The following is a 24,966-nucleotide window of genomic DNA, read 5'->3' as shown; positions in this document are numbered from 1 at the left end:
ACATAGAGGAGGACTTGCTTCTTTTTTTCTTGTCCGCTCTTGCGTCAACAAAATCGTGCATGCGTCATGGTTCTCTTGTGAACTCGCGTCAGAGATCTATGCGGAAGTGAAGATATTTTGTAAATAAAGACTTCATTTGAGTTTTTTTGCACACACAAAGCATTCATATTGCTTCATAAAACTGGGATTAAACCTCTGTAGTCACATGGACTACCTTTACAATGTCTTTATGAATTTTTTGGAGCTTGTAATTTTGGTTACTTGGACTGTAAATGGAGGCACAGAAATCTCCCAGGTTTCATTAAAACGTCTTCATTTGTGTTCCGAAGATGAATGAAGGTCTTCTGGGTTTGGAACCAAACGAGGGTGAGTAACCGATTACAGAATTTTCATTTTTGGGTGAACTATCCCTTTAAAGTTGTGGAACATCCAAGTAATTTCCAATTATCAGTTGTGTTATACCAGCTATGAACAGTTGTTCCCTCACCAGCATCTCTTTTTTTCTTCCAAAAATGTCAAATAAATGTCTCCTTATAGAAGGCATCACCATAACAGAGATTATACACTCACTGAACACTTTATTAGGAACACTGTACTAATACTGGGTCGGGCCTCCCTCTGCTTTCAAAACAGCCTCAACTCTTCATGGCATGGATTCCAGAAGATGTTGTAAACATTCCAGATTCTGGTCCATGTTGACATGATTGCATCACGCATTTCCCACAGATTTTCAAGTGCACTTTCATGCTACGAATCTCCTGTTCTACCACATCCTAGAGGTCTTCTGTTGGATTCAGATCCGGTGGCTGGATCACTGGACTGGAGAAGGCCACTGAAGAACATTGAACTCATTGTCATGTTCATGAAACCAGTTTGAGACGACTTTTGCTTTGTGATATGGTGCATTATCATGCTGGAAGTAACCATTAGTAGATGGTAAATTGTGGCCATGAAGGGATGCGAATGGTCTGCAACAATACTCAAATAGACAGTGGCATTCAAGTGATGATTGATTCATATTAACAGCCCCAAAAGTGTGCTAAGAAAACATTCCCCACACCATTACACCACCTCCACCAGCCTGGACTGTTGACACAAGGCAGGTTTGGTCCATGGATTCCTGCTGTTGGTGCCAAATTCTGACCCTACCATCTGTGTGCCTCAGCAGAATCGAGATTCATCAGACCAGTATACTGACCAGTCAGTTTTGGTGAGCCTGTGCCCACTGCAGACTGTTCTTGGCTGACAGAGGTGGAACCTGATGTGGTCTTCTGCTGTTATAGCCCATACACCTCAAGGTTCCATGTGTTGTGCATTCTCAGATGCTTTTCTGCTCACCACAATTGTACAGAGTGGTTATCTGAGTTACTGTAACCTTTCTGCCAGCTTGAACCAGTCTAGCCATTCTCCATTGACCTCTCTCATCAACAAGGCTTTTCCATCCACAGAACTGCTGCTCACTAGATGTTTTTTCTTCATTGCACCATTCTGAGTTAACTCTAGAAAGGTAGCGTGTGAAAATCCCAGGAGATCAGCAGATATAGAAATACTCAAACCAGCCTGTCTGGCACTAACAATAATCAAAATCACTGAGATCACATTTTTTCCCCCACTCGGTGGATGTGAACATTACCAGAAGCTTCTGATCCGTATCTGCATGATTGTATGCATTGCACTGCTGCCACATGATTGACTGATTAGATAATTGCATGAATGACTAGGTGTACATGTGCTCCTAATAAAGTGTTCAGTGGGTGTATGTCGTTCTTTGTTAAATATTTATTCTTTAGTCTTAGATTATGTGGCATGTCTGCCATACAAGTCCCTGTGAATGAGCTGATACTATAGAAATACTTACATATTAGAACAAGCCCATTAATATAAAACTGTGTGGCACTGGTGTCAGAGCTGCTGTTACTGTAATTCAACACCATTGTGGTATAACTTTCTTCAGAAGCAATAGACATTTAAATTCGCAGACATACTGTCGATTAATTACGCACTGAGACTCAGACAATAAAAGAGAATAAGTGATATGTATTATCAATTCAATTTTCGATTCAATTCATTTTTTTTTTATTTTTTTTTTTGCTTACAGTGGTATTAAATGTTGACTGGACTCGAATTAATAGACAGTATTTATAAAAAAAATAATAATAAAAAATAAAAAAAGCATGTTTCCTTAATAACAAAAGCAGAGAACCGCCATGGATTGAAAACAAACTGTTCAAGTAAAGGAACATTATGTTACATCTGTGACGTTAGAACAAACGTGACGTCAGCAGTCGTGGCGTCAATACGAACCTCCAGGTCGCTAGATGGCGGTGTTTATTTTTGAACAGACCGCCGCACAGCGCTGATGAAAGAACTCCCGGAAGTGCTGTAACGCGGTCCTTTCCGCCTCCGGTTTCTCAACAAGCGCAAAGGTAGGCCAAGTCTAAAGCCAGAAAATCCGTTAAAAATCAACGTAATCTTTTTATTTATCGCGTGTTTTTAGATATAATCGGTAAAAAGTATATCTTGTGTGCATGTCCTTAACAGACTTTCGTCAATTAAGCTTTGCGTCACTTTATTTTTTGATGGTAGATGTGTATCGGTCAGTGTATGCTAAGATGGAAACTAGAATATGTTCAGAAACAGCAGCTGAATAAGTCTCTGAACAGTGTGTAAATTTACTGGTATTCATTTATAATATTACTGATATAAACACCGAAATATTTCGGTGTACAAGTGTAGTTGTGAAAGTTTGTTGTAGTAGTCCTAGGGCCAGTGTTTAGCATGATAGCCTCAGTAATGTGGTGTTAATGGAGGAAACTACAGAAATGAAAAGCAGTATGAAGGTTTACAGTTTAATTTGTCCAGTTTAGATACAGAAGTGTTACTGTTAAACAACTCAATTTTAATAATTTTTTCACTCTGTCTGCACCGAGACCTGAAATGAAAGGGATGATGTACAGAACTATTGCACTGGGCTTAAAATTATCAACCTTAAGTAGGTCTGCTTATGAATGTGTTTTTTTTTTTTTTTTTTTTTTTTGCTCTGTATCTAGATTTCTCAAACCTAAAGTCTAACATCCCTGTAACTTCTGTTTGTGTAGATGTTGATGCCCAAGAAGAATCGCATTGCCATCTATGAGCTCCTCTTCAAAGAGGGCGTGATGGTGGCAAAGAAGGATGTGCATCTGGCCAAGCATCCGGAGCTCGCTGACAAAAACGTGCCCAACCTTCATGTGATGAAGGCCATGCAGGTGAGGGTTTACTCCGGAACCTTGTCAGCGTGCACGTCTGTAGTTTCTCAGTTTGCTTGAAAATAATCAGACACACTTGCATGGTTATGAACATCCTGGAGTACTTCTCATCTTGTTGAACACGGCCCATGCATGGGTGGTGTTCAAACATTAACACTTATGTGACTAACCTATGTGCTGACTTAAAGGCTTCTCAGAAATATTGGGATAATTGCACAGACATGATAGATGTGCAAATACAAAAGGAATGCAGCGTACAAAGATTTCGGATGCAAATGGATTAGTCCTTATTTATGTTTAAAACTAAAGATTAGTGTAAAAAAAACGGGTAACAGTGGAGTGTCTCAGGTGGCATTGGTCCTTGGTGCCCTTTTTTTGTTGGTGTCAGTACTTGGCTGGTTTTGCATTAGGGCTGGGCAAAATGACATCTTAAAATGATACTTCAGGACATTTCTATGATACACGATGCATATTATGATATAGTTTGGTTAACAAACTGTCTGCAAGACAGTATCGAAATAAACAAACGTTAGACTTTGAGTTTGACTATGCTTTTCTTTAATGCTACAAAGATTAAGTTTTTTAAAAATTACATTAAATCAACAGCATTTATTCAGTCCCATTTAATTTGTAATTATTAAGTTTTTTATATATATATAATATATCACCATACCAGCGGTGTATCAGTAAAGTGTATCGTGTAATGATTTATCACAATATCGATGTATCGCCCAGCCCTACTTTGTATTAGTATCTAAAGACGTGAGAATTATTAAACAAAACAGTATTGATGATTAGGTCTTCTGCATCACCACAGTTAACACATTTTGTAACCTACTCCAGGTTGTTTTTGACTGGTTTCTTCACCCAGTAATTCTGAGGGTGACCCTCGCCATGGTCTCGGAAAAAGTTTTTTTGTCCCAGATTGAGTGTAAACTTTTAAACACAGAGTTCTTTCATTAGGTTGTCTTTTACAACTGGTTCCACTGTTACATACGGGCGTGTTTTAATTTATGTGGAGTCCAAAAAGACATTGAATAAAATGTTTGCTTTTGGCCCTCCTGACAGTCTCTGAAGTCCTGCGGGTACGTCAAAGAGCAGTTTGCATGGCGCCACTTCTACTGGTACTTGACCAACGAGGGCATCCAGTACCTGAGGGACTTCCTGCACCTGCCCCCTGAGATTGTACCCGCCACTCTACGCCGCCAGACCCGCCCCGAAACTGCCAGGCCCCGCCCCAAGGGTAAAGACTTCCTGCTCTATTAGTTAGGGGCTTATAATCATTGCTAGGAAGTAGGGCTGGGCGATATGACACAAATATCATATCACGATACTTGAGGACGTTTCGATGATACCACTATGCGTATCACAATATATAATTTTAAAACAAACTGTCCGCAAAACAGTAGTAAAATAAACAAAATACAAAAACCTAATGAATGGCAACTATTCAGTACCATTTAATTTGTGATTGTTAAAAGCATACAAAATACTTTACCATACCAACAATATTTCAGAAAAGTGTATGATGTAATCATTAATCACAACATTATTGTATCTCCCAGCCCTACTTGGAAGCATTATTTTGTGTAAACCGTTGGCGCAGGATTATGAATACTTCAAGATCTTGACTGATCAAATGTCAAGAAAATAAAGGCCAATTCTTTTTCACCTTTCAGGTCTGGAGGGAGAGAGACCAGCACGTCTGGCACGTGGAGAGGGAGACAGAGACGCCTACAGGCGATCTGCAGCTCCGCGTAAGTATACAGCACATGCTGTCACAGTTTAGAGTGGGTCAACACACACCCTTTATCCAGGAGAAATTCTAACTGACAACATGGGCAAGAACACACTGTACTGGTGTTACAGGATGTACCCTATTATATCTGGGTTGTTTCCAAGCCGGTAATGTGTAAAGCCAAAACCAGCATGTGGCGACACGGCAGTGCTTCTGATGCGAGTTGTTTGAAGGTGGTCTGGTTCATTGTGTTTCTGTAGCTGGAGCAGACAAGAAGGCTGAAGCAGGTGCAGGAGCTGCTACAGAATTCCAGTTTGTAAGTGCTACTGCTTGTATCTGTACAAGTGTCTTGTAATATAATTGTTCATTATTGGGGATTTATGGGGAAAGGATAATGCTGACCGTTTCCCCCCCCCCCCCTTTTTTCCCCCTCATAGAGAGGTGGCTTCGGGCGTGGCAGAGGACAGCAGCCACAGTAATTTTCCACATTCTCTGTATAATAAAGCTTGGAAAACATTTATGCCTGTGACTGTTTTTTTCCTATTGGCTGTTTAATGTCACCTTTTACATCTGGCATTAGCACGCAACCTCTTCAGCTGTGTGTACATGTGCGCATGCACAAAAATAACTTAAACAGAACACATGGTCTGTGGGTTTTCATACAGTACATCCAGTTAGATCAGGCTAAGCTTTATTTTTTTATTTGTGATATCGGTGGCATGTTCTGCAGCAAATGTGTTTCGTTGATTGAATATTACATTTATCCACAGGTTATATTCAGCCTGTGGGCCTAATTATTGTTTTTTTTATGTTCTCCCAAAACTTGGAAGAGGGCCTTTAATGTTTGAATCTGCTGGGATTAGACCACAAGGTGTGAGCTCACTTTTGTTAAGTGTATACAGGAGGGACATGGCATTGGAGGGAAAATAATTTTAGTCTGTCTCTCTGAACATTTAACAGTAACTTATGTAGCCTGAATTGTCAACTGACAGTGACTGTTTACATGCACATCAATATTCTGATATTAACTCAGTTTTGTATAATGATTTAGTATTGAGTCATGTAAGGAAGTGTAGGTTCTAACAGGTGCTTACCTGTAGGCTAGGTATTTAGGAATGTCAATGCAGGCATATTTACAGCAACCATTATTGACCTTACATGGAATTTAATGTGTGTATAAGTGTAGTCAGTGGCCACAATTCCTTGTGGACTAAGCACACACATCTTTCAGTGGATTTTCTGAATAAGGTGTTTAAATGCACTGAATCTTCCAGAAGTGAGAATCAATATTGTAGTAATCTGAATCAGGCAATTGGATTGTGCTTACATGACTTAATACTAATTAGAGTATTGCTAACTTCTGATTAATATCAGAATATTGATGTGCATGTAAACACAGTCACTGTTACAGTTAGATATTCTCCTTTGCATCTGAGAAGTTGGCACCCCCATCTAAAAGGAAAACTGGACTTGGTTTTAATTTCCTTGTGTGGAGGAATATCTCACACCAAATGTCCAGCCAGTAAGTAGTGCTAGTTTTCCCAGGAATGTCTGCAACATATCTATTCCATTTGGAACTTACATTTTATATACAAAATAAGCACAGTGAAATGGTAATGTGAAATACTGATGTTTATTTGTTGGCACATTTATATTACATTCTCATACTGGTATATTCCACAATCCCAAAAATCACAAAGCAAACGTTCCAGGTGTGCTGAAAGGTCACAGCTTTATGGGCTGTATAAGTGATGTAGGTTTTTATAGGCAGCAGCCCTTTTTGGAGCCTGAAGAAAATGTGACATGTATTGATTTGTTTAGAACATTTTTACTAAATCCAGCTGGTGTTTTGATATAATCTACAAGTTTACATTCAGGGTCTGATGCATTACACTGGCTCTGTTGATAGTAAGATGCAATTTTGGTCTGGACAGAAAATACAGTGGTTACCAATCCTTAATTTTTGTTTGGTATTTTGGAAATCTTTTCAACAAGACTTAGACAAAGTCAGCTCTGGGCAACTACAAAGCCTTTTTGCTGCACAGGAGATCTAGTAAAAAAAAACCAAACATGTCATACAAACATTTGTGTATGAAAGTGATGGATCTTAGGGACATTCATCAGATTATCTCATTTTAAGTCAGTTATAACCTCGAGCCAAAAAAAAAAAAGACACCATCTACCTGGTGAAAGGACCATATAATTGTAAACCCAGCTATATTACTAAGTAATAATCTAAAGCAGTGATTTTAGTGTTACACGAATGAAATAAAGTCCTACCTAGCAAAATCTTTCTTATGGATTGGCTGAGTTGGCCTATATCAAGATTGGCCTTTTTTTTTTTGCTTTCTCAGAATTAACCAGAAAAATCCTAAATACCAGCAAAATCACCAACTCTGCAATCTGCACATCTATAAATTGACTCAAAATTAACTCGGATTAATGATCATGCTGGAATTTGATCTAAACAAAGAAACGAAGGGAAATGTTGTGATCGGCTACAAGAAACATTGTAAACCTGGACCTACAGCAACTTAAACAGCCCAAAAAGAATAAATTCCCAAGCGTCCTGTTTGGGGGCTTTAACAGTTCCATCGCCATTCACCAGAAACTCACAATGTGTACCATCAGACCCAACATGAAAAACCACACATACTGTACTTTGTCTTTTTGAATTTAGTTTATACAGAAAGAAAACAAAGTCTGGCTAACTACAGTGGCTCCAGATTCACAGTATTGTGCCAACTGCTGCGTGCCATCAGAAGGGCAGTAAGCAACCTGGCTAACACAACTTACTAGACAAAGAAGAAAAGAGGAATAAAGGAGGGGAGGGTGACGGTCCACATTTCTTACATTTTGAAACAAGGTCTCAGTTACAGCCTTGTTTAGCCCTGCATGTTTTTATATAGTTCCTGTTGAGCAGGTATCGTGTGCAGAGATCAACGTACATAAATAATACCATCTCATCCAAATCAAGCTAACAAGAGGCCACGTTAGCCTTCATGCATTTGGCATGAGCCTTTTTACAAGCTTAAAATAAATTTGTAGGATGACTAAGGCATGTGGGTTTTTTCTTGGAACATTCAAATGGACTGCTTTTGGCCAAACTGAAAAGTGCCTTCAAATGTTCTAAACATAAAACGAGATATTATTATTATTTGTTTAATCCTGTGGTAATTTCAGGGATACATATCAGGCGGTCTGGGGTAACCCGTTGGATATCGCTGAGACTAAATTCTGGAAAACAGAAAGAAGAAGAAGAAAAAAACAAGGCCAAAAAAAGCCAAAATAGGGTCCCCCCCCCTAACAATTATCAGTCAGTACAGGGTTTCACTGTTGCGTCCAAAAAATGCTCGATCTTGCTGCGGCTTTTTTCAAAAGTTGTGCGGAGTTTTTGTGCTTCTTTGCGGAAAACCCCTTGAATTGTGGAAATTGCAGTTTCACAAAATAGTTTTGCGCAGTCTTTCACAGTGGTGTTTGCTGGTAAATGAGACCTTTTAGCTGTACTCATGTTCGACGCACGTGAATCGAATAGGGCTTTGGCCGAATGCACGTTTTGATGCGGTCACACAACTCGTGTTGGCCCAAATCTGAGAAAAATCGCGGAGTTTCTTTGATTTTGCCGTTCCACTAATGCGACTGCAAAATCCAGTAGGGACTGAATAATACACTGTGACATCGCTAAAGAAATACATTCTACATAAACGACACAGAAATGGTTCTATTTAGGTTACCTTGCCCTGGCTGTCTGCAAAGATCACATCGGTTAAGAAGCCAGTTTAACAAACGCAGCAGGAAATGCCTAAAGACGTCTAAAAACCTCACTAGCCAAGTGTGACTTCCTCACACGGTAAATGTCACGCTTTGTTCGAAAGCTACCCAACATGCTGAAATGAACATAAGTGTCAAATCAAGCCATCAGCAATTAGTTCCCCACCAGTGTGAACATAAACCGTGATCAGTCAGAAGAGACATCGATGAGGCTCGTGGTTAAATGCTGCGAGTGACTTCTAGCTCAGGTGGATGTGGATGATGCCGATAATCAACAGTGATGACTCATTTCACATTATAAACTTGTAATTCCTCAAAATTTGGCTGTAATGTTTTTCCAAATGTAGATGAGTTTATACATCTAGAGGTAAGTGGGGCATCTTTTAAAGGGATTTTTAAATGTGATTTTCTTTATTTTCATTTTTGGGGTATGAACAGGCTTTAATTAGAATACATGCAGGATAGACATATTTCAGTTCAGGAAAGCTTGTATGTCAAAATCTACCAACGTGAAGGGTTTTCTCAGGCCACCACACATATATGCAAAATAATTTGGGACCAAAGGGGGGGGGGGGGTTTGCACCTCAATAATGGGCCCACATTTAGTTTTGACTGTTACCCTGGCCTGACCTACCAGGTCAAATAAACAGCTCCGTAACAGGAGACACTAATAAATTAAAAAGGTGGAGGAAACCAGGATCCATTTGATATGTGCCTAAAAGGGTCTTTTCCAAGAAGCTGTCCTGTTATATCCTCTGACATTCACAAACGTCACCTCGTAAACTCTACAACCCTGTCACGCCTTCTAATTTAAGTGGTTCTGAGTGGTGATTTGTCTGGTTAAAATGTAAATAAAATCATTTTTCCCATAACCATCATCACCAATAACATTGAAGTTACTGGACCTGTAGGACTCACTGACAGCCATACATGTTACAGCATGAATAGATGCGAGCAGAGCATACAGCTCATCAGGTACCATCATGTCCTGCTGGCTTACCCTGTTTGCTGGCCTTGTAAGCATTTTTGGGGGTTTACGATCCCTTTAAAGTTGGTGTTCTGACACATTTAGGCACCACTCTAGTAAGGAAATACGCATAATTAAACCCGGGCGTGTATTTCGTCAACCCATAAAATATTTACAAAATGGCAAGGGATCAAAAAAAAAAAAAGAGGAGGAAGAGATCACTTAAAAGACCTACTGACACCAAATACAGGTTGAACATTCATCAGTTCCCAAACTTGTAAGACAAATAAATATCAGTGCTCATGCAAACCAACTGACCTCTCGCCAACTCCGTCCGTTCAGGCAACTAAGCATTTCCTTCTCGTTGTTGGGGGTGGTTTCCGAGAACAAACACATACTCGCACTACTCACACAAATACATGCTCACTCGCTCTCACATACAAGAAAAATGGATGCGTAAAAAATATTGAAAAGCCTCAAGCATAAGCACTAGGCTACGTGTATTTACATCACAACAGTAAAAAGTAGTTCTTGCATTCATTTAACCTCACACTTGGGTCACAGAGGGCACTAAAGGGAAAAAGAGTAAGGGGGGGGGGTCATGCAACTGTCCATTCTTAAGGAGAGGGGTGTGTGTGTGTTGGGGGGGGGGGGGGTAAATCAGAGTAGAGAGCGACAAACATTAAATTTACATTTACAAAACATGTTTTTGAATATTTATCCAACACTTTGTCAAGTTTGTGCCACCTCTCTGGCACAAAAAAAAGGGTTGGCAAGGCAAACTGTATTTTAAGAGAAAAGGAAAAAAAGAGAGAGAAAGAGAAAAAAAAAAAGAATACTGAAAGAATAAGAGCGAGAGTGGTGGCGGAAGCATCCGGAGTGTCAGTGTTGTGCGTTAGTTATCTGATATCAGAAACAGAGCTCTGATTGATGTTGTAGCTGGGTGAGAGGTCTTCAGCTATCGTGGCCACTAGAGGAGTGCCGTTGCTGGTCAGGCAGCTCTCCTGTAGAGCCTCAAAGTAGGTGGCCTGCACTGGCTTGTGACACTGCAACACTTGTATGGCATCGTCTATTTTAAACCATTCCCTTTTTCTCCCTGTCAACAGAAGAGGGTGCACATGTGCTCGGAGTGAGGTAACAAAAAGTACTCCATTTTAATTGCTCACATTTTTTTCATTACCAGGATATACACTCACCATGCAGTTTATTAGGAACAGCTGTACAGTCATGCAGTTATCTAATCAGCCAATCATGTGGAAGCAGCACGATACAAAAAGAAAAAAATTATGCAGATACAGGTTAAGAGCTTCAGCTCAAGTTTACATCAAACAGAATGAAGAAAAAAAAATAATAAATAATAAAAATTGTGATCTCTGTGACTTTGATCATGGCATGGTTGTTAGTACCAGATGGGCTGGTTTGAGTATTTCAGAAACTGAAATACTGAAATTTCCTGGCAGCTCGAACCAATCTGGCCATTTTCCTCTGACTTCTCTTATCAACAATGTGTTTCCACCCACAGAACTGTTACTCACTCAGTGTTTCTGGTTTTTTGCACCATTCTTTGTAAACTCTAGAGACTGTTGTGTGTGTGAGAATCCCAGGAGATTCGAAAATACTCAAACCATCCCATTTGGCACCAATATCCATGCCACAGCAACGTCACAGATCACACTTTATCTTCATTCTCATGTTTGATGCGAACATTAACTGACGCTCTTGACCTTTCTTTTGTGTTGTGCTGCTGCCATATGATTGGCTGATTAGATAAGACTAAAATGCCGGCTAAGTGGTTACATCACAGTGTGTCAGAGTTAAAGTGCAGGATTTGGCTAAAATAATACAAGAACAAAAGCGCGTACAAACAGAGAGGCGATTATGGTTACATTCCTGCTGCACACTGTGCTGTACACACAGATCAGAAAGAAACCCCAAGTAAAATGGTCCGATGAGGTTTGATATTTGCATGAACATTTGTAAGTACAAAACATTTCTACACTTACCAATGTTTAGAGAGTCTTCCCAGTCTTCCAATACTTCTTTTACAATGAGAACATACACGTACGTCCTGTGTTTCCTATCCTGGTTCTGAGCGTGTGTGTGCGTGTGTGTAGGGGGACAAAAACAACAACAACAACTCTTTTAAAAGGTAGCAGTGGTTAAAAGTAGTTTGTCTTTTGTAGGTGTGTAGTGACTGATTAAATGGGAACTAACTGCATGGAGAGACTAAATTGGGTCTGAAAGAATCATTTGAACCAGTTGTTTGGATTTGCAGATTTACCATCATACCTAATTTGCATGGAAGTGAGACAATCTCAATTCAAATGTTGTGTCACATGTATGAATGGGTCACGTGAACGTATGAAAGGGTCATGTGTCATGTGCTAGTGTGAACGTAGGGTTATAATTTACACGTGATCTTCAGGGGCTGCCAAGACTAATTTTGTAATACATACTAAGTAGACTTTTTGATTTAAAATTCTCTCATGGATCATTTTAAGAAACCGTTAACCAAAATGATCCATTATGCCATTCCACTACCTGTTGATAGCAGTGTCAGTGAGGTTTAGTTAGTGCTTCAACTCTTGGTCAAGCTTTCTAACTGTCTCCCACTACAACATTTATGCTTATACCGCCATCACGGAGCTTATGCTTGTTGCAAATTGCTAACCAACCACGTTCTGGAACACAGAGTCCAACGATATAAAGTGCTGCAGGCATGACGTGTTTCTGTAGGCCAACCCGGAAGTGAACATCACCCTGGTTCCCTCGACAAAATTCCAACTGGATTCTTCCATTGGAGTTTGCGGCTTGATTGTAGAAAATAAATTCTGCGATCAACAACAGTTTATGATTCTTACACTTTTTCTTAAATCAAAATAATCTTCACAAATGAACAACTGTTATGAATTTTGAAGACTAAACACAATCGCCAAAGCTAAAATTAGGCTATAAACGAACTACACCACGGTCACCACCACTGAGCTTTATAGCACTACAATGTGATGACGTTTAATGTCCCGGACAACCTCTGTAGTGGCATTTAGCCACTTATTAGCAACCGGCTTTTTCAAGACACGTAAGAGCTTAACAAAACCACGAGTGGTGTATTACCTATGTATATTATATCTTAGAATAAAACGTGAAAATATACCTTATTTCAGGCATATAACCAAAAACTAGAGATGCACCGATATAAAGGCAATTTTCCACGCTATCGGCCGATAGTTTAAAAACATCCGATGATCAGGGCGGATTATATCCTGTCAATCAAAAGAGGGCGGGAAAACACATCGATTTCGTGCTGTTTGTAAAGATGATGTCTCTTGTGTGGAATGACAACAAAACTGCAGTTTGTAATCTCCAATCTCCGCACTGATCAAATTTACTCTGCAGCAGTGAAGCGTGAGTTTCGGCGTTGAGTCTTTTTTTTTTTTTTTTTTGGTCGAGCTGCTCGCGTTGAATTAAAGCACCAGGACAGCGTTGAAAGATTTAAATGAAGATGAGTTGACAAGAAAGTATATACATATTGCACAGAATCATATTTGTAGAGTAGTGCATTTCATATCTATTTAATGTTAATATATAAAAAAGTTGATATTATATATGACCAGTTTGATGTTCAATAATGGAGTAGAAATGCTTTTGTTTGTGGTGAGTGAATGTGAGACTAACAGGAGGTTTTTTAGAATTCAGTCAATATTAATATGAATTAATAACATTCAATAAGTTAATAATCTTACTTTAATTTTCAGCATTGAGTTCATGTGTTAATCTTAATTAGAGTAATGTGTTTTCTGTTGATGAGACCAGTTACTGTGAAACAACCTGCTGAAACGGAGAGAATAAAGTTTTTATTTGCATTTCCTTCAGAATTGTGGAAATAATTATCATTAATTTAAAAGAAGGCATAAAAGGCAGAACTATCGGTATTGGTTACCGGTATCGGCCGATATCACTCTGAATAATCGGTTATCGTATCGGCTGAGAAATTTAATATCGGTGCATCTCTACCAAAAACCCACTGACCCATCCGAAATGCTCTCATTTCCCTCTCATTCCTGCACCACTCTATTGCACACTGCAGACAATAGTGAGTAAGATAAGATGCTCCTGTGTTTTTAGGAGCTAATGTGAGTGCCCCCCCTTATAGAAAAGCGAAAATTTGCATTGTCAAGTTTTTTTTTTTTTTCCCCAATATTGTGATGTTAAAGTAGGAAACCATCCAACAACTGGAACATGATCACTAATGAAAGACTTGTTTCACTAGCTCGATCAGGAATATAATTTGGATAACTGCATTCAAATGATAAATTGTTTGGAATGCTTCTCCATCGCTGAATCCCATTTGTTTTGTTTTTTTTACATTCAGTGGTCCAAAAATAACTCTTATCTGTGAATGAGATTATTTCCATTACAGATCTAACACTTTCCATACAAGTTTCCAAATGGTCGATAATTTTAGGCCCCAATCACCTCATCATTTCTTATTAAAATGCTGAACGGTATGTTCCCTTGGGACCCTCTGCACTGCACAGTTTTATTTTCGAGCTGAAGTGAGTGCAGTGCTTCCTGACTAGAATCACAATCACTACTGCAGGAACAAAGCATCATCAGTTTACTGGGTGATACTTACCTCAAATATTCCTACTAGTCTTCCTAAAGTGCCCTTGACACCAGCCTGTTGGAAAAGGGGGGAAAAAGAACAGTCAGAAAAACAAAACGCGATTACACAAACCCAACAGTATAAACGGAGCAGAACAGAAAACCCTGATCTGATAAATGGGGGTGTTGACAAGACGCGTCATTTGACATTTAATGATAACCTGCTGATCCGACACCACCACCTGTTTTATCCTCGATCATGTGAAGTGCTCGTCATAGCCTTGCTATTCCTCATTTAACATAAAGCAAATTTTAGAAGCAGCAACCTTGCAGTCACAAAGTCCCTCCATTCGCAATATTACCCTAGGACACCTCATATAATCCTCACGAAAAAGGAGGAAATGCACTTAATGCACACTGACAACCATGTAAGCTAGGTTTAATCAGTGTTTGGAAAATTGGCCCTATGAGTAAATAACCGTGAAGTAAGAGACACTCTGAACAAATCAAGATCCAAACACCATAAAGATATGCTACCTGGATCTTTGAGAATACAGTCTGAGATTCTGTCAGTGTTTAATCATCTCCTAATCAAATAACGTTACAGAGTTCTCTTAGGAAAGTCGGAGGACGTTTTAGTTAGTATAAGCAGAACTCCCTACACCCCACCCTCCACTGCCCCAGAATTTAAATACATTTCTCCAGACCAATAAATGAATAAATAAATAAATTGATAAATAAATAAATACATGGTCTTCTGTAAAGAACAAATTATGCATATTATTTCCAAATGTATGAAACACTTGTGCTGGTACAGTTCAGGTGGCATTATGTAACAATTTGTGTATTAATTCGGTGAGTCCTGAAAGTATTTCATGGATTATTCATTATTATGAATAAATAAAATCAGTGAAGTTACAAGAAATGCACCAGGTAGACCAGGCTATTTCACCTTCCAGACTGTCCAGCTACATTCACACTATGTAACCAGGCTTTTCTGATGAATAAAGCTGAACAGTATAAATGTCAACATCTCAAGATGTGATATATTTGTGTGATTCTCTGTGGGTGCTCTTGTGGTGTACTAAGGACCCAGTCGGACGTCTAGATAGACGTCTAGATAGATAGCACAGTGCAACCTTTGTAAATTAAAACATTTTTTAACCAAAGATTCGTTGGAGCACGATACCAAATATTATTACCAATAATACTATGACAAAGATTGGTTGGAGCAAGTACTAAAAACCATGTTTGTGATTTCTTTTTTCCACATTTCAGTATTCAGCCAATGGCTTGTGGAAAGCCAAAATTTCAATATCCAGCCCTTGTGACAGCACAGCAACACTTAACGTTAAGGATGAATACATATTAAAAGCCTTTCATCCTCGTGTAAATAGGTTGAAATATTAAACGCCTGCCGCTTTCCCAAAACAGCTACTGTCTACAAGAAAGCCAGTTTGAAAGTGTCTCTTGTATTTTTGCATCAGTTTAATAAAAAGCTGTAATTATGTCTGCTGAACTGATCGTTTTCCCTGACCTTGCATAAAGTTTATATATTTGTATACACAGGCCTGTCGGGATAACTACGTTTGTTGGACGATAGATTGTCCCAGAAATAATTGCGGTAAATGATATTATTATAATTTTAAGACCATTTTATGCCACTGGTATAATGATAATAACAGCATAATAACGCAAGTTACACCCTTTTAAACAGCGATGAACTTTTCATTCTTAAGAATATTCAGACATTGGAATTGGAAGGTCAAATAGTTTTTGTCTTCCGACAAAAATATCCTATAAATGTAGTCGGTATTTCGTCACATAATATTTATTCATTTCAGTCACTTTTACTCTGACTAAAATGGCTTCGATTATTAGTCAACATTTTAGTTGATGAGAAAATGCAAAAATTAACAAATATTCACACCTTTTATATATTCAATTAAACATGAATCGACAAAAACATGTGAAAACTGCAAGTGAGGTGAAAACCTGCTCTTCTGAAATAATAATATTACATTGAGTACACTACTGTAATACAATATTATGAATTCTTTATGCTTTAGTTGTTCGTTGTCCGTGTTTTACTGCGTTGTTATGGAAAGAGCGTATTCACAACGTGACTTACCCATTCTACCCAGCGTCTTACTTACGTTCAACTTCACTTGTGCATTCGTGTCATTTTGTGCAGAAGCAGGATGTAATATTAGGTTTATGATGTGTAAATGTGATTAATCTCATGTGTATAGGATGCGTTTGGGTGAGTTAATTAACCTGCTAGTCAAGCGCTTCAGTTTACCGTTATTCATTCACTGTTCAGCTTCAGCCACTCAATCCCTGACATTATTGACTACAACTGGATTACTCTGAAACACTAGAACTGTTCTTTCTAGATTTTTCTTCTTCAGAAAACATTGTTAATATCTTGTCTTTTTTTGTTTTAATTCTAATCAGAGCTAATGCTTGCTACACATCTTAAGTTCAAACGCATGCAGATTTTTTTTTTGTGCATTTTTATCTTAAATTCGACAAATATTAGAATTTTCTTGAGCAGACGAGAGGACAGAAGCCGTGCAAATGGCTAAAATGGTGGTGACGTTCATTCTTATGTAAACAAACATGCGTGGAATCACAATGAGCAATATCGAAGTCAGCAAAAGTGATCAAGGTCACGTCTGTATATCGTACGAGAAGTCGATAACGTAGAGGCCTATAATTAAAAGTAAAGAGCTCACTGTTCTTTTAACAGCACCACAGTCACTTATCATTATGAGAGCTTCTGACCAACTCTACAACCTATTATTCAAACACATTGAGGTAAAATATCTGTGAAATATAGTCTGCAGTCTGCGGGTGCCCAAAAAGGCCTCTGCTGTTGCTGGAGTTCAGCCGAACTGGAATTCAGCCAAGGTGTAGAATAAAGAGCAGTAATTAATCTGAGTGGAACGCCCTTTAGCACTTGTCTGTAAAATGATCACCCCCCCTACACATGAGTGATGAGAGAGTATCGCTGTCTATCACAAGAAGCTATGATCAGGACATTAGGGTCAGCTTAGAACAGTTGTATAAGTATATAACAGCACCATGGGTTGGAAAACACAAGGTCTCACTGGATAGTGAGCACAGTTTTCAACAAATGAATAGCCTTTTGTTTGAAATCTGTTAAGAGGAAATGTGCTATATCTACTATTATTCTTTTTAATCCTCTTTTTTTTTGTGCATTGTGAAACTGTAAAACTCAGTGATCCAAGTGCAGTAAATTAATAACACAAAAAGTGCAAAAGCCAAAAAGAAATGCTCTGACCTCTTCACACACTTCTCGAACAGCAGCAACGTTGGGCTCTTCGTCCGGTTCCATTCCTCCTCCGGGCACAATCCACTTATCAGGATGTCGGCTGCTACTCACCAACAACACCTGAATAAACACACGGTAGGCATCTGAGCCAGCACGCAATATTCATTACATTCTTCAAGATTTAGGATCCTATCTGATCGGATACTGAGCATCATTATTTGGCCAAACTCGGTTCTGGTATCAGTGTGGCCAGCTTAATGACTCCATCGTTAGATTTGGCATCTTTTAAGGCTCCTTTAGTGGATTTTTTTTTTTAAACCCACAGATCTACCGACTGTCCTGTCCAGCTCTCCACCTCATATCACAGCTGCTTGTTATACGAGTTATAAGAGCAGGTTCAGTCGACTCAACATCAGCATGTAAAGCCTGACCGAGTTGCACCTGTGACTGCCCATGTTCCCAACAACCAATTATTGATCAGCTTTGCTCCCAACAACCAATCACTGATCACCAATGTTTGTCCCACCCCCGCACTTCTTTGTTCTTCATGTTATACTCTCTTCTTGACTATACAAGTAATAAAAAAACTTTTCCAACCGTAACTTTTTCCTTGGTTTCCATTTAAAAAACAATTTTCCTTACTACCACTCCTTCTATTTCTCTGCGTTCTTGATAAAAATTATAGTATTTTGTAAACTCGTAAATAGCTCATTTTTGGTGCCATGACCAAAGACTTTCTATCTATATAGAATATATCTATCTCTATATAGAAAAAATATATATATCTTTCTTTCTATAATAAACAAATTTATATATTATCTATTCTGATAAAATTCTACTCTGTTCTGTGTCTTTTCAGAAAATCTTCTTTCTTCATTTAACACATTTTGATGTGAAAATAATTATGACGATTCAACGCCTACGTAAATGAATACAGAACATCATCAGGCGATATCTACCAGCTTTTTAAGCATGCATTAGCTACTTTCCCCTGAAGGTAGATGGTTGATAGCTGTGTTATGAATCAGATAGCGATCTACATTTTTCAATGCTATGAACTGGCATATTTCATGCTAAAAAAATGACACAAATCGACTCATTGAACATGGAACAAAACTTGACTTAACGACAGCCACCATCACTTCACCGATTTTTTCTTATAACGCAAGAGTCAGTGCGGTTTCTGTGAGGATGTCTGCATCGTCTCGGTATCATCATATGGGAATGAATAAATAAATAAATAAATAGATAGATAGATAGACAGATAGACAGAAAACGTGGGATCAGTGCGTCCTGGCTGAAGACTGAACAAAGTGGTTTGGACATCCCAAACAGGTGGCTTTTCTTGTTTTTACATAAGCTGTGGAAAAACATTTCCATGGAAAATGAACCCAGTTAGTAGAACTTACCAAGACTATAAACAAGTAGCACAGCCCATTAGGAAGTTCAAATAAATAACCTTAGCTAACAGAGTCTGGTATTTCATGGACTCTACAGTGGCTTGCATAAGTATCCCCCCCTCTTTAAACCTTTACACATTTGGTAGTGTTACAACCTGGTGCTAGAACTAGTTTCACAGTAATTGCTTGAATATTTATACAAGAACAAAAATGACGTTTTTCATTTATTAAACCCCACTTCAATATTTTGGGCTAGATTGTGTATATTCCTAACATTGCATATATTAGCAAGGAAGTCTATTTCAGTAACTGAAATTTGGGGGGGGGGGGGGGGGGGATACTTATGCAACGCACGGTATTCCGTTAACAAGCTACCTAGTAATCCCATAACTCTGAGAATATCCCGATCATATAATTGAATTTAAAGACAATCAAAGCTAGCTGCTCACACAGAGCTTCAGTAATGAGTAGGCTAGTTAGCTAGCTAGCTAGCTAGCAGTCTGTTCCTGCATAGCCACTTCACAGTGTCATCACATACCGCGCGTCAGTTTCATACCAAACTGCTCCTTTTCGAGGAGACACACAGCTTTCCGTCCAGCTTTCCGGGATTTTTTTTTTTATCCTTTTAATAAAAAAGAAGTGAGACGGTTTCAGCCGCCTCGCTAGCCGACAGCCCCACAACTAGCTAGCTAGCTACTTTAGCATTTTCATTGACAAATCGCACCGTCTAACTCAGCTAGCTAACCGTTAGCCCGCTACAACAGATGCTACCTTTCTTAATAAGAGCTACTGAAACTCGGCAAATGCCGCTTCCTCTTTCTAGCGAAAATGCGTATTTATAACCTGAAAGCGCTCGGGAATATTGTAAACATTCGGTGATTAAAATGTGACCAGGAGTCATTATCGTGGCCCGCTGCGTGCACGCAGATCCGCGGCCTCACCTCCTCCTCGGTCTCGCTCCTGAAGCACAGGCAGGCGGCCCGCTTCTTATACCCATCTCCATCATAGGTGCGAGTTTGGTTAGACTTCAGCTTCATCATCTCGGCACGTCGGGAACTGGCGAATATCAGAGCGCAAACCTCCGCGAGATGACACGGCTTCACACGCAAAGTTCACGAATGGAAACCCCGCGTTTTCAGTACAAGAAGTAAGTTCTTCTACGCTTCATTTTTCTAAAGCCAAGCGCATCTCAGCCACAGACGCCATTACTGAAACCGCTACGCCGCGCGCGCAAGCTGATTGGCTGGCACCGGCTCTGCGCTAGTTAAGTTGCGTAGGCGCTGTTGTGGAATCGCAGCCAGTAACAGCGAGGATCCGTATCTGTGTATACGAGAAACTCAGAACACACTGGAATCCCAATCCCACAGGCGTATCAAACCTCTCTCTTCCAAAGAAAACAACAAGACTCAGAAATGAGAAAGTATACTTTATTAACAACACAACATGCTACACAGATACAACTGAATTCTCAATTAAACGTGAAATAAATAGGTATTTGCGGCATCAACAAACGTGGTATAAGCCTAAAAGAGCTTGTAGACAATTCCTCAGCTGCGTTAAAAATAGGTACAGAGCAAAGGTTGTTTTCCACAGAAATGATGAACACCTTCTATACAGAAGTTATCAGTGATATCTGAACACTACTTGGTCGGTCGCCTGTACTGTAATTCCTGAGGTGGCTGATGCATATTGTTGCTATGGTTCAGAGAATGTGGACAGATGGGATGGGTGATGCAGAGTAAAAAGTTATTCCGACTAAAGTAATCCAAATGACAGTCTCATGTCATCTGATCGGACAATATATGCAAACCTGTTACAAGCACAAGCCACGGTACTGAGGTATAGCTGCTCAAATGTGCATTATTTCACAGGTGTTCTCTGTAAACTCCCAGAAGTATTCAGGTGGATCCTTAAATGTACAACTGTAAAGTATCTTCTTTTGTTTAATGCTGACCAGAGATAAAGACTTGTCTGCCTGTGTGTACTTTTCTTTGACCTAGAAAAGTGACCTGTTGGTAAAAGTTACATAAAAAAGAGGCAAGACTGTCAATAACGAAATAACGAAAAGATGTATGAGGAACAGTCCACAATAAATTAGTCACAAGTGTGTTAAAATTGCTACTGGAATGTACTTGCAATGAGAATCAGACATCTATATCAGCTACTCAACTATTACACCAGAGTGAGAAAGACTGAAAATTGTGTATTCAAATTCATCTAAATGTTTATCTGTTTATCTTGCAAAATACACTCACCTAGCCTTCACACATCAACATGTATAATAAAGGCAATCTAATAAGATAAAATCTAGTCAGTGCAGGGGGTGTTTTTATATAAAAAAAAAATAATAAAAAAAAAATTAAAAAAAAAAATAAAAAAATTCAGCTGCAGTTAAGCAGAAAGCCCTACACTAAAACTATAGGACCACTACACAACACAGTCAGAACAGATTTCTTCTAATTCTATATCCCCCCTGACCTTCCACGTCACAAAGTACATAAAAAGCAAACCGAAACAAAAAAATAGAAAAGCACCAAGTAAGCACCATTAATGGACTAAACACTTATATGCAGCCTAATTCACAGATTCTAAAATTATTCCACTTTTTTTCTTTTTAACATGTAACAGATTGTTATAGACATGATAATTATGTCAGTCCCACAGAGGTGGCTGAGCGGACGACATCCTGTTGTTAGAGGCTGTAGATTAGTGGTGCCAGGCTGTGTCATTATGAGGTAGTGCCAAGGACGAGGTAGTTACTGTTCCTCATCTTCATCCTCTTCTTCCTCAGAGGACTCCTGGGATGCCTCTTTTTCCTTTGCATATAGCACACAAAACAGGTCAGCTTACATATTCCATCATCTCATTTGGACAACTTTTTGACAGCCAGTGTTACAAAGATTGGATTCCGTTTTGAACACAGTTCGCATTTTAGCTCCGTTACCTCCTTCTTGGGCTTCCCCTTTAACTTCTTTTCTGAAGATGATCCCGCTTTCTATGGAGAAACATATCTTTAGTTCTAAATAGCAGGGGTTTTTGTCTAATTAGAACAGATGGACTGTGTATTAAAATTTGGCCATGAATCTTTATGGCCCAGTATATGCTGAAAATGCTAAAGAAAAATTGATGAAAAAATATACACACACATGTATAGCATTATGTTGCATTTACTTATCTGGTAGATGCCTTTATTCAAAACAACTTAGAAGTGAGGTAAAATACAGGCCAAGAATACAACTGAAGGTCCTTCCTTGCTTCTTCACAAGCACATATAACAAACTGCAGAGCATATATTGCACTTTAAAAGTGCACCTATTATGGTTTTTCAAATATTAGCTTTCATGTAGTGTTATAGAGCCGGTTGTTTATTTAAGAACGTCTGCAAAGTGTCAAAAATCAAAGGACAAACAGAGTTATTGACTCCCAAAAGAAGGAACCGATTCTGAACAGCTAAAGAGTCGTTAGTAATTCCAGACTTACTTCCTGTACTAACCTACTTAGGTTTGTAACAAAAAGCCCCGCCTCTGGTCTTCACTGGCTGAGCTGAAAGTTGTTATGGTAGTGGGAGTTTCCTTTTCGACGCTGACAGCGGTAGACCAATCACAACACTGGGACATCTGACCAATCAGAGCAAAGTATGCTCTCTGAAAGGAGGAGTTTCAAATGAATCCTTAGGAACAGATCATTGAACAAGTCGTTTTTGACACTGGGGGAAAACAAAGGTAATGCTGCAGTTTAAATTATGAGCACAAGACAATGTTTTTTGACCTTGGATGCATGTAAATCTATTGTATGAGACCTTAAATAAAATTAGGCACGTTTCGAAAACCATAATAGGTGCGCTTTTATCCGTGTTTGTTAGAAATCCTGCTAGAGTGTGTTTTATCAGCAGGGAGCAGCAGGGGGCGCCATCACCAAACTGCAAAACAGGTGGAAAGGGCAGCGAGTTCATCCAGAGCGGTGACGTATGGACCATAGACTGACAGCGATTATAGCTCAGAGTTAGCACTGAGCCCTCCACAACAGGCCTGAAAATCAGCTTTCAACAGTAAACACATGGAAAAGTGTGCGCGCGCGCGCGTGTCTGTTTATGTAAACATTAAGCACCGAAATGAATAAACTGCGCGCTCACTTTCTTGGAAGGTCCTTTATTTTTGCTGCCCTTTGGCCGCCCTCTCGGCCTTTTCGGAACCGGAGATCCACTGGACTCCTAAAAACGGCAAAACAAGATATTTACTTTTTAAAACAAATGCGAAACGAAAAGCTGTGTTATAATTGAATTCGTTATTTCGCTTATCTAGCTATGTACAGGACACAGCAGTGTACACACTGGCCTGTTTCCTTCCCCTAGGCAAGTTTATGGACCTGTTAGCTCCTGGAGGACTGGTACTCACTACAAGTCGAGGAGGAAACTTAATAAAGGAGATGTAGCAGCGGAGTTAGCCTAGCTTAGCCGAGCAGCTAATAACCTAGCGGTTACCTTCGGATGTTTTCTCGGTCTTCCTCGTCCCCTCTTCTCCACTCCGTCCTTTTCCTTCACAGAAATAGTCTGCTTCTCGGAATCACTCATTTTCCAGCGTCACCTGGTCGGAAAAGAAACAAAACAGGCAGCACACACAGCTTTACCTTCTTCCTTTATCTCCAAACGGCGTCTAACAAGTATTGTTGATTAATCACACTGCACATCAATGCGATATTAATCCGCCTGTGTGTGTTGGAGCGAGGGACATTAATCGTTTATTAGGCTCCATTTATTAGTTTTTTTTGTCCACGTTACTTTTAAAATGGCGTGAAATAAGTGCAGAGGTTTACTACGAGGTGTTTATGTTTGAGGACAGACGCGGCTATGTGCTCGGCTAATGTAGCTAATCCCGGATACAGAGCATGCAAACGTTGATTAAAACCGCACTTAGTGAACAGAGCGCCATCGCTTCAAAACAACTAAATAAAGCACGAAGCATTCACTTACACACACCCGCTCGAGCTTTCGGGTTTCTAGGCGAACCAAATACAAATATGAGCGGTGTGTATTGTATCTCGGAGTAGCCCCACCTCCAGCGCACAATGTCTCCTGATTGAATTAAAGGACAATGGCCATTCGGTGTAGCTACCGCTAAAACTTGTCTAAACCCGTGCAATAACTTACCGCATGCGTAAATGGAGGAAATCCGCTGTGTATTTGCTGCCTGGGGCGAGTTGGTTTTTTTTTTTTTTTTTTTTTTTTTTTTTTTTTAGAAGCGCGTGCATACGGCGAATAAGCGCTATTACAATAATAAACCAATCGCGCGCCAGCAGGAATCTCAGACTGAGAGACTATAAAGGGGCGGGGCTTCCAGCGCACGCGCGCCAGCAGGAGTCTCAGGCTGAGAGACTATAAAGGGGCGGGGCTTACAGCGCGCGCCTATATTACTCATGCTACTTATTTATAATAACACTAGCGTTCTGCGGAGCATAAGGAGGCTGTAATGCTGCTCTACTGTGTGCTTAATTGATGCAGCCCAAAATTGATTGCAGAAATAAAAGAGAATTGCATTTTTTCTTTAAAAAAAACAGTATGATAACTTTACAACCATTAAAATAATTGTACCTGCTTACAACTTCACATTTTATAACATTAAATGACATATTACAGGTGCAACTGGTAAAAAATAGAATATTGTGGAAAAGTTCATTTTTTTCCGTAATTTAATTAAAAAAGTAGAACTTTTATATATTCTATATTCATTACACAAAAAAAGGGAAATATTTCAAGCCTTTTTTTTGTTCTAATCTTTTTTTGTTCCAGCCTTCACATGGTCAAACTTTGACGTTTCTACTATTTACAGTTCTGAAAACTACAGTCCCTGTTAGAATTTCAGCTTTTATTTTCTGGTATTTCTATGTAGATATGTTCAACAACATAGCACGTTTTGTATCAGGCCACCCAATTTGTAGTCAAG

The 24,966-nt window shown here is 39.2% G+C and overlaps 3 protein-coding genes across 5 annotated transcripts; 1 reads left to right on the top strand and 2 right to left on the bottom strand.

Annotated features, from left to right (window-relative positions):
* Positions 1-2,274: 2,274 nt before the first annotated feature.
* Positions 2,275-5,502, top strand: rps10 (ribosomal protein S10). The gene is made up of 6 exons (XM_053636644.1): positions 2,275-2,426; positions 3,099-3,248; positions 4,317-4,491; positions 4,928-5,005; positions 5,247-5,302; positions 5,424-5,502. Exons 2-6 carry the CDS (start codon positions 3,099-3,101, stop codon positions 5,463-5,465), a joined length of 501 nt encoding a protein of 166 aa, XP_053492619.1. The 5' UTR covers positions 2,275-2,426; the 3' UTR covers positions 5,466-5,502.
* Positions 5,503-6,600: 1,098 nt separating this feature from the next.
* On the bottom strand, positions 6,601-20,307 carry nudt3b (nudix (nucleoside diphosphate linked moiety X)-type motif 3b). Its single transcript, XM_053636643.1, has 5 exons — positions 19,969-20,307; positions 17,637-17,747; positions 14,361-14,405; positions 11,728-11,812; positions 6,601-10,820 (listed from the first exon to the last, which is right to left on the bottom strand). Exons 1-5 carry the CDS (start codon positions 20,065-20,067, stop codon positions 10,624-10,626), a joined length of 537 nt encoding a protein of 178 aa, XP_053492618.1. The 5' UTR covers positions 20,068-20,307; the 3' UTR covers positions 6,601-10,623.
* Positions 20,308-20,440: 133 nt separating this feature from the next.
* Positions 20,441-24,440, bottom strand: hmga1b (high mobility group AT-hook 1b). 3 transcript variants are annotated; one of them, XM_053636645.1, is made up of 6 exons: positions 24,174-24,440; positions 23,508-23,610; positions 23,160-23,237; positions 22,827-22,946; positions 22,521-22,671; positions 21,859-22,022 (listed from the first exon to the last, which is right to left on the bottom strand). In XM_053636645.1, the coding sequence occupies exons 2-5, from the start codon at positions 23,595-23,597 to the stop codon at positions 22,525-22,527; spliced, it is 435 nt and encodes a 144-aa protein (XP_053492620.1). In that variant the 5' UTR covers positions 23,598-23,610; positions 24,174-24,440; the 3' UTR covers positions 21,859-22,022; positions 22,521-22,524. The 3 variants fall into 3 exon arrangements, with proteins under 3 accessions (XP_053492622.1, XP_053492620.1, XP_053492621.1); XM_053636647.1 differs by lacking the exons at positions 22,521-22,671; positions 22,827-22,946 and adding an exon at positions 20,441-21,843 and having other exon boundaries at positions 21,972-22,022; positions 24,174-24,397; XM_053636646.1 differs by lacking the exons at positions 22,521-22,671; positions 22,827-22,946 and having other exon boundaries at positions 24,174-24,425.
* Positions 24,441-24,966: the final 526 nt, after the last annotated feature.

This window comes from Ictalurus furcatus, chromosome 11 (assembly GCF_023375685.1).
Source record: "Ictalurus furcatus strain D&B chromosome 11, Billie_1.0, whole genome shotgun sequence".
Classification (NCBI taxonomy): Eukaryota; Metazoa; Chordata; class Actinopteri; order Siluriformes; family Ictaluridae; genus Ictalurus; species Ictalurus furcatus.
The sequence above is the reverse complement of the archived record's forward strand: the minus strand, read 5'-3'. Positions and strand labels throughout refer to the sequence as shown.